This window comes from Meleagris gallopavo, unplaced genomic scaffold, assembly GCF_000146605.3.
Source record: "Meleagris gallopavo isolate NT-WF06-2002-E0010 breed Aviagen turkey brand Nicholas breeding stock unplaced genomic scaffold, Turkey_5.1 ChrUn_random_7180001868947, whole genome shotgun sequence".
Classification (NCBI taxonomy): Eukaryota; Metazoa; Chordata; class Aves; order Galliformes; family Phasianidae; genus Meleagris; species Meleagris gallopavo.
Genome location: NW_011134014.1, coordinates 72,168 through 82,103, shown reverse-complemented (window position 1 = coordinate 82,103; position 9,936 = coordinate 72,168). Strand labels below are relative to the sequence as shown.

The following is a 9,936-nucleotide window of genomic DNA, read 5'->3' as shown; positions in this document are numbered from 1 at the left end:
ACAGAGAGGAGAGCGTGGTTAGGGATGAGAGGAGGAAGTAGGGTGGAAGGGGGCTTAGGATGGAGGAGGTCATAAGGCGGAGGAGGTCATCACGCAGAGGAGATCACAGGGTGGGGGAGATCATAGGGTGCAGGACATCATAGGGTGGAGGTGGTCATAGGGTGCAGGAGGTTATAGGGTAAAGGAGGTTGGAGGATGGAGGGGTCATAAGGTGGACGAGGTCATAGGATGGAGGAGGTCATAAGGCGGAGGAGGTCATCAGATAGAGGAGATCACAGGGTGGAGGAGGTCATAGGGTGCAGGACATCATTGGGTGGAGGTGGTCATAGGGTGGAGGTGGTCATAGGGTGGAGGTGGTCATAGGGTAAAGGAGGTTGGAGGATGGAGGGGTCATAAGGTGGACGAGGTCATAGGATGGAGGAGGTCATAAGACGGAGGAGGTCATCAGATAGACGAGATCACAGGGTGGAGGAGATCATAGGGTGCAGGAGGTCATAGGGTGGAGGAGGTTATAGGGTAGAGGAGGTTGGAGGATGGAGGGGTCATAGGGTGGAGGATGTCATAGGATAGAGGAGGTCACCAGACGTAGGAGATCACAGGGTGGAGAAGATCACAGGGTGCAGGAGATCATAGGGTGCAGGAGATCATAGGGTGGAGGAGGTCATAGGGTGGAGGAGGTTGGAGGATGGAGAAGGTCATAGGATGGAGGGGTCATAGGGTGGATGAGGTCATAGGATGGAGGAGGTCATCAGATGGAGGAGGTCATAGGAGAGAGGAGGTCATAGGATGGAGAAGATCATTGGATGATGAAGCTTATAGGGTGGAGGAAGTCATAGGGTGGAGGAGGTCATAGGGTGGAGGAGCTCATCAGACAGAGGAGATCATTGGGTGCAGAAGATCATAGGGTGGAGGAGGTCAAAGGGTGGAGGAGGTCATACGATGGAGAAGGTTATAGGGTGGAGGAGGTCATAGGGTGGAGGGGGTCATAGGGTGGACGAGGTCATAAGATGGAGGAGGTCATCAGATGGAGGAGGTCCTAGGAGAGAGGAGGTCATAGGATGGAGAAGGTTATAGGGTGGAGGAGATCCTAAAATGGAGAAAGTCACAGGATGGAGGAGGTCATCAGATGGAGGAGGTCCTAGGAGAGAGGAGGTCATAGGATGGAGAAGGACATTGGATGAAGAAGGTTATAGGGTGGAGGAAGTCATAGGGTGGAGGAGGTCATAGGGTGGAGGAGGTCATTATGTAGAGAAGGTCATAAAATGGAGAAGATAATGGAGGTTATAAAATGGAGGTGGTCATAAAATGGAGAAGGTGACAGAATGGAGAAGGTCACAGGATGGGGAGAGTGAAAGGTTGGAGAAAGTCACAGGATGGAGAATGACCCCCAAATACTGGGGACATTCCCAAACACCATGGACACCCCCAAATGTTGGAGACAACCCCAAATACCAGTGGTGTTCCCAAATGCTGGAAATGTTGGGGGACATACCCAACCACGGAGGATGTTTCCAAACAACCAGGGACACCCCCAAACACCAAGGACACCCCTAAAATTTGGGGGCAACCCTAAATTCCAAGGGTGTTCCAAATGCTGGAGACGCTCCCAAGCACTCAGGTTCTCCCCAACCATAAGGGACACCCCAAACACTTGGAGACACCCCCAAACAACAGGGACACCTCCATCCACCAGGAACACCCCAAACACTTGGAGACACCCCCAACCAATAGGGACACCCCTAAAATCCAAGGACTGCCCCAAACACAAGGTAAATTCCCAAACGCTCAGGGTCACCCCAAACACTTGGGGACATCTCCAACCACCAGGGACAACCCCAAACCCCAAGGACTCCCCCAGACACCTGGAGACACCCCAAACACTTGTGGACATCCCCAACCACCAGGGACACCCCAAACTCTTGAGGACAGCCCCAACCACCAGGGACACCCCAAACTCTTGTGGACATCCCCAGCCACCAGGGACACCCCAAACACTTGTGGACATCCCCAACCACCAGGGACACCCCAAACTCTTGAGGACAGCCCCAAACACCAGGCGCACCCCAAACGCTTGGAGACATCCCCAAAATCCAGGGACACCCCAAACGCTTGTGGACATCCCCAGCCAACAGGGACACTCCTAAAACCCAAGGACACCCCCAAGGACACCAGGGACATTCCCAAACGCTCCAGGGCCACCCCTGAACCCCGAGGACACCCCCAGAACACCGGGACCGCCCCCCTCATTACCTGCGACGGATGCAGGTAGGGCTCGGGGGACGCCAGGTTGGTCTGCACCGAGACGCTCTTCTCCAGCAGGATCTGAGGGAAACCCAGCTTCTCAAAGGTGTTCCTCTTCCAGTGCTTGCTGTCCTGCTGCGCCAGCGCCTCGTCCTCGCTGAAGGCGCGCACCACGGGGCCCGGCATGGGCAGCGGCAGAGCCCCGTCGCTCTCGTAGCCCGATCCGTCCTTTTGGGAATCCCAACTGCTGCGCTGCTTCATGTGATAGTGGGCTTGCTGGGCCTCCCAGGCCAGGCGTGCCTGCGCCAGGAAGGGCTCAGCGAAGCCCCTCGCCGCTTCCCCCTCTGCTTCCACCGCTTTGCTCTCCGCTCGGTTGAGCTGGGCGCGTGCGGATCCGCAGCGCTCCTCCTCCGCCCCGTCCCGCTCCCCTTCCGCCGACGGAGTGTTGGGTTCGTGGTGGGGCAGCGAAGGCTTTCGGCTCTTCCTCTTCCTGTTGGAGGGCGAGTAGCCGGTGGAGGACATGGTGTCCTGCTGGCTGGACCACGACATGGAGTCGTCGGGGCAGAAGTCGGCCGCCTCCATGCTGCTGTAGTCGCCGGATTTGAGGTCCGCGCGCTGCTCGCGGAGGAGGCACGGGCTGTGCTGCAGCGAGTAGGAACCCCCGATGGGGTTGGGGGAGTATTTGTGGCGCGGCCCTGATTTCATCTTGGGGCTGGAGCCCGACTGCTCCACGTAGACCAGCTGGCGGACGTACTCCTTGCCCGCCGGGCTGTATTCCAGGCTCATGAAGCGATCGGGGCACTTCTGCTTGGTGAGCACCAGCTGCTGGTAGGGCGAGTTGGAGCCTTGCTTGGGTGACTGGAGGAAGGGGTGAGGCTTCCGGATGGGCGATTTCTGGGGGGAGGCGGCTTTGTAGCCCCCGCCGGCCTCGTACTGCATGTCCACGGGGGGTTCGTCGTAGATGGGCGCTTGGTACTCCATGGGGGGCTCCTCGTAGAGCGGCGGCTCGTAGGCGTAGCGCGGCGATGAGGGCTGCGATTCGCTCGACGCTTTGCGGTGGTGTTGGCTCTGCAGCGGGGAGCAGAAGGAATCGCCCCGACCCAGCAGAGGCGAGCAGCTCCCAGCCAGCTCAGCCCTCTTCAGGTAGGGTGAAGGTTTCCTCTCCGGGAAGAAGACGGAGTTGTCGGCGTCGGGGGCGAAGCTCTGCAGGTTGGGGGATTGCTGACCCCCCGAGGGGCGGCGGGAGCGCGCGGATGGAGCGGCGTCGGGGCCGAAGCCGTTGCCCTGGTGCAGCAGGAAGCTGGGCTCACGGTCCGTCACCTTGATCAGCATCCGCTCCTTGGTGCCGGCGTTCCAGCGCAGCGAGGACGTCCTGCGGGTAAAAGGGTAGGAGGGGGTGAGGATGACCCCAGAGGAGCCTTTGGGGGCATGGGGATCGGCGGGGGTTGGGGTGTCTTCCTGGAGATCTCCAACCCCGCCAGTTGTGGGACAGCAGGAACACCCAACCGCGTCCGATTTGTGATTTGTGGGTGAGCTCCACCGTCCAATGGGGACAAGCAATGGGGTGGGTGTCCATTCGGGGAAAGTTGGGTTGGATACTGGGGAAAATTTGTTCTCCAAAGGAGCAGTGATGCACTCCATGGGCTGCGCGGGATCGTGAAGAGGTCACCATCCCTGGAGGGGCTCAAGAACCGTAGAGATGCGTCACGTGGGGTCAGCAGGCATGGTGGGGTGGGCAGGGGCTGGGTTTGGGGATCTCGGAGGTCTTCTCCAACCCTATCGATTCTCCCACTCAGCACAGGTTGAACCCCTCCTCTGCATCCCAGCATCTCCTCCTCCCTCTCCCCAGATCCTCACCTCCACCACTCGGCTGTTGACTCCTTCGTCCCTCCCCATTCCCATCCCTTCGGTCACTACCGACCCAACAATTCCCATCAAAACATCACACAAAGGGCCGGAGGAGGCACTCAACGTGAAGACGCCCCCAAGAGGACCAACGCTGCCCAAACTCGACAACACGGAGCGCTTCGATGACCCCTGGGAGTGCCACCTCCACCCAAAGCATTGGGGCATCTTCAGGCAGCGCCAGAGCACAGCCCCGACGTGCTGCAAACACCCGAATCCCACATTCTGAGCGGAGGAATCGTTTCCCCTTGAACCGCAATCACAGCTACAAGATGGCCAAGCGGGTGAATCCTGCAGCATTTTTAGGACCAGGACCTCTGGATCCTGAAGATCCTTCCAGTTCTGTGCCTTCATCCCAATGCTCCTGCCAACTCCACACTCTTCATCCCAATGATCAGCTTCCAACACGCTGAGAAACCTTCAAGATTTGAGAAGAGGAGCAAGAAGAGCCTTGTAGAAGGGGCATCGGGGGAAGGGGCTTCACACAACATCCACCGTGGATCCAGCGCCTTTCTGGGTTGCACCGCCATTGCCTCGAGGGTTGAAATCTCTACTAAAGGTGCAACTTGCAGCAGGAAAACCTGGGGGACAAGGTTCATTGATGCTATGGGGTGCCACCACGGTGATACAGTGACTTGTGCCCAACACGTGCAGCTCTACGGGGCTCCGTTGGCCATGGGTTTCTTCTCCCCAAAGGTAGGGACTCCCATTTTTCCAATGTGACTGCAATTTCTCCAGTGTGACCCCAACGCTTCCAGTGCCACCCCAGTTTCACCAACACAACCCTGTTCCTTCCAACGCAACCACAGTTTGTCTAACGGAACACCAATTTTTTCATCATAACCCACATTTCTCCAAATAAAGCCCAGTTTCTCTACTGCAATCCCAAATTCTTCAACACAACCCCAGTTTTTTTTCCCTGTGACTCCAATTTATCTCATACAACCCCAACACAACCGGTGGGGCAAAACCCCAGTTTCCCTAATACAACCCCAATTTTTCCAACATGACAACCCCCATTTTTCCAATAGAACACCATTTTTTTCCAGTGCAATCTCAATTTCTCCAGCATAACTCCAATTTCTTCAGCGTGACTCCAATTTCAAGTAACCCCAGTTTTTCCAATACAACCCCAGTTTCTCCAGTGCAACTCCAATTTCTCTAGTAAAGCCCCAGTTTTTCCAATGCAACCCCAATTTCTCTAATAAAGCCCCAGTTTTTCCAATGCAGCCCCAATTCCTCCAACACAACACCAATTTTTCCAACACGAGTCCAATTTCTCCTGTTCAATCCCACCTCTTTCAATGTGACCCCAGTTTTTCCATGACCCCAACTTTCCCAACGCGATCCCAGTTTTTTCAACACGACCCCAACCGTTCCAACACATCCCCCATTTTTCCAACATCCCTCACCAGCCATGCCCCCACCGCATCGCTCTGCCCCGCGCTCATCTTCACCTTCCTCCCCCACGGCTTTTCCCATCCCTTTAGGATTCCCATCCCGTGCCAAACCACCCTGGAACACACCACCAAGAGAGAGGGACATTGGGATGCCCATCCCTGTGCCAAGCATCCCAGGAACCCACCTGGATTGTTCCAGGCTCCTGGCAACGTGCCCGGCACCAGAAAAGTCACCGGAAAACTGCGTGCTTTGCTAATTGATATCGAAATGGATCCGTGGGGAGATGGCCTGAAATACCCATTTCAAGGCTTTGCTGCGCTCTGGTTGCGATTCTGCCGTTCCCAAGGATTTGTTAATGCAGAATTATAAATATCCCGGGGCTGCAGGCTTTGGTTCAGGGGTCCTCTGGTGCTCCTCTGCACTCAACATCGTTGCTCTCCACCTGAAATTTCGCTGATGATGTGACCAAAGGATGCACGGAGGGACAGAATTCACCACATCAAAATCAAAACGGGACAATGTCAGCCGTGGGTGAAGCCCAGATCACTTTTCTTGACCACACTTTTAGTCTCAGAGCTGCAAAAATCCACAAAACACCAGGTTTCTACGCCAGGTATTTATTGCTGGTTGGCTTCTTGTCTCCTCAAAAGGCTGCTCCCAGGGCACTCCCTCCAATTAGCAGCAGCAGCAAACGAAGCAGAGAAAACCAAGACAAAAGGGGGACAAGCAAGAGGGGAGGGAAACAACAAGCCTTCCTGTTTTTGATGAAAATCTTCTGTTTTCCAGGTGAAATAGCAGCGGCTTCTGAACGTTCTGCTGAGTGGAGCGTTGGGTGGAGGTTGGCTCCGCAGCCCAACCCGGCGTTGAGGACAAGAAATCCATCAGGAAAAGGATTCTGTGGGCTCCAGGGAATGAGAAAACGCTGCGATGAGCTCACAGGGCTCCCTGGGGCTGTGGTCCCCCCCAGATGGGTGACGAATCCCATCGCCGTCTGCAACCCAAATGCTACCAAAGGAAGAGAGGATTTATTTTCCACGGTTCCATGGTTTCTTTTGTTGTTCTGTGTCCTTTTTTTATGAGAGGGAGGAGAGAAGAAGTGCGCTGCAAGACCAGCAGTGACATTTCCTCCAACAGCAGAGCAGCAGGAGGTCGGCTTAATCATGGCGAGCATGGCAAGCAGTTCCTGCAATGGTGATTTCCAGCTCCCGGCCATTTCCTGAGGACTGCAGGAAGGCTGAGCCCTGGATCCCACAAGCCTGGGTGCTGAGTTTTGGGGTGAGCTTGGATTGCATGGGGTCACGTCCATCCAGGAGCTGCGTGAGGCTGGAGCTTCTGGTGGTGACCACAGAGAGGAGCTTTTGGCCATGGAGCCAACCTAAACCCAGCGTGCCCCAGCTTGGGTGCGGTGGCTCGGTGCTACCTGTGGCCGCCACATCTTGACACCTATGGCCACCACATCCTGCCACTCATGGCCGTCAAATTCTGTGATTAATGGCCAACTGATCCCAAGAACCGAAGCCACAAGATCCTGTCACCCATGGTGACCAGATTCTGCCATCCATGGCCAGCAGATCCCGACATCAGCAGCCACCAGATCCTGCTACCCATGGCCACCAGATTCTGCCACTGGTAGCCACCACATCCTGCCTCTCATGGCCATCCAATTCTGTGATTCAAGGCCACCAGATCCTGCTACCCATGGCCACCAGGTTCTGCCATCTACGGCCACCAGATTCTGCCACCATCAGCCAAAAGATCCTATCACCCATGGCCACCAGATTCTGGCATTCGTGGCCACCAGATCCTGCCACCAGCAGCCACCAGATCCTGCCATCCATGGCCACCAGATTCTGGCGGGCAGCAGAGATGAGATTGAAGTCCTCGTCCTGGTGTCCTGGTCCCTCACCTCAGCCCCATGGTGCTACAAGGGTCCCAGAGCTGCTCCTTCGTGGGCACTGGTGGAAATGAAACCCATTCCTCACGTCCACGTGAAGGCATTTTACGGCTTCCACACGCATTTTGCTGACAGCTCAGAGGTGACTCCTGTGGAGCAGATGTCAGGGGCCAAGAGAAAGCCCCCACATGGACTTCTACAAAGGGCTCTACTAAGATCTCTACAGGAACCACTACAAAGATCTCTGCATAGAACTAAATATAGGGACCTCTACAGAGACCTCTGCAGGCACCTCTTAGGGCTCTCTACAAAAGACCTCTACAAGGATCTCCACAGAGACCTCTATAGGGACCTCTATAGGGACTTCTGTAAGGATCTCTACAGAGACCTTTACAGGGACCTCCATGAAGACCTCTATAGGGACCTCTATAAGGATCTCTACGGAGATCTCCATAGGGACATCTGTAAGGATCTCCACCGAGACCTCTATAGGGACCTCTACGAAGACCTCTATAGGGACCTCTATGAGGACCTCCACAAAGACCTCTATAGGAACCTCTAAAGGGATCTCCACAAGGACTTCTCCAAAGACCTCTATAAAGACCTCCACAAAGACCTCTACTGGGACCTCTACGAAGACCTCTATAGGAACCACTATAGGAACCTCTACAAGGACTTCTCCAAAGACCTTTATAAGGACCTCCACAAAGACCTCTATAGGAACCACTATAGGAACCTCTACAAGGACTTCTCCAAAGACCTTTATAAGGACCTCCACAAAGACCTCTATAGGGACCTCTACGAAGGCCTCTACAGGGTCCTTTACAGAGACCTCTACAGAAGAGGTCCCTCTATAGAGACCTCTACAAGGACCTCTGTGAAGTCCTCTACAGAGATCTCTATAGGGACCCCTATAAAGACCTCTACAGGAACCTCTATAAAGACCTATATAGATAACCCTATAGGGCCCTCTAACCATGCCCTCAGTGCCACATCTCCACAGCTCAATGAACACCTCCAGGGACAGCGACGCCAATCACTTCCCTCTCCCAGTGATGGCGCTCCTCCCCCACTTTTGGAGAAGAAATGAAGAGCAAATATTGGGAAACCATTTTATGAAATTCCTCAACAGCCGAGCCAAGCTGCTCGGATGTCGGCACCACATCACTGGGCAGCTCCAACAGCCCCAAAAATGTACCCAGAACAACCACGGCAACTGCATTTCTCCTACAACCTCAAAATGCTTCTGTTTTGGCTGAAAACAAGCCAAAAAAAAAAGAGCAAATGGAACCCTGTGTTGTGGCCCCATCACTGGACAGCCCCCGGCTTCTGCTCTGTGGGGTCATGATTAGGAGCCAGAATGAGAATGGAGGGCTCCCGCTCCAAAGAATCAAGAAAAAACCCCTGAGGTGTATTTAAGGGTGCGTGTAAAGCTGAGCAAACTGCAGCGGGTGATGGGCAGGAGAATCCCCCCCAAAAACTGCCCCACGCCCATGCAACCAGATGTTGGACCTGAACCCAAAGCAGAGGGAGATGTCGGCTACCTGTAGTGGAGGAGTTGACCTTCCGTGTTGTAATCCCGATAAATGTCACACTCTTTCTCAAACACTCCAGAGGGCGACGAACTGCAACACAGTAATGGGGAACAGAGGGTTACTGGGGGTCCTCATCCGCCTCCCCTTCGCTTTGGGGTCAGCGGAGCCCATCCAGAGAGAAGGGTGTGGACTCTGTGCTCGGGGCCGGATCCCATCGCTGGCAGTGAGACTGGAGACATTCACTGGATGTTTGGTAGAGGATGGGATGGGATGGGATAAAATTGGGTGGGATGGGATGGGATGGGATAGGTCGAGATAAAATTGGATGGAATGGAATGGCATAGGATAGGATAGGACCTTCACTGCGTGTTTGGCAGAGGATGGGACAAGATGGGATGGGATAAAATTGGGTGGGATGGGATGGGATGGGAAAAAATTAGATAGAATGAAATGCAATAGAATAGGATAGGATAGGATGGGATAAAATGGAATGGGATGGGATAAAATGGAATGGAATGGAATGGAATGGAATGGGATAGGATAGGATAGGATAGGATAGGATAGGATAGGATAGGATAGGATAGGATAGGACAGGACAGGACAGGACAGGACTGGAATGTGATAGGATTAGGATAGCATAAGACGGGACAGCAGAGGAGGGGATGGGAAAAAAATGAAATGAAATAGAACAAGATAGGATGGGATGGAATGGGATGGGATGAAATTGAATAGAATGGGATGGGATGGGATAGGATACGATTGGACTGGAATGGGATAGGATTAGGACAGGATAGGATGGACTAAGATAGGATGGGATGGCATGGGATAAAATTGGATAGAATGAAGTGGAATAGGATAGGACTGGATTACGATTGGGATGGGATGGGATGGGATGGGATGGGATGGGATGGGATAGGACAGGACAGGACAGGACAGGACAGGACAGGACAGGACAGGACA

At 54.3% G+C, this 9,936-nt stretch overlaps 1 protein-coding gene across 1 annotated transcript in view; it reads right to left on the bottom strand.

Annotated features, from left to right (window-relative positions):
- Nucleotides 1-1,776: 1,776 nt before the first annotated feature.
- Nucleotides 1,777-9,936, bottom strand: part of LOC104916065 (rho GTPase-activating protein 39) — a 46,871-nt gene continuing 38,711 nt past the window's right edge. The window contains exons 3-4 of the mRNA XM_010727032.3: nucleotides 8,986-9,066; nucleotides 1,777-3,613 (exon numbers count right to left, since the gene is read on the bottom strand). Coding sequence (XP_010725334.2) covers nucleotides 1,792-3,613; nucleotides 8,986-9,066 — 1,903 coding nt within the window. The 3' untranslated portion in view covers nucleotides 1,777-1,791. The remainder of the gene's footprint in view (nucleotides 3,614-8,985; nucleotides 9,067-9,936) is intronic.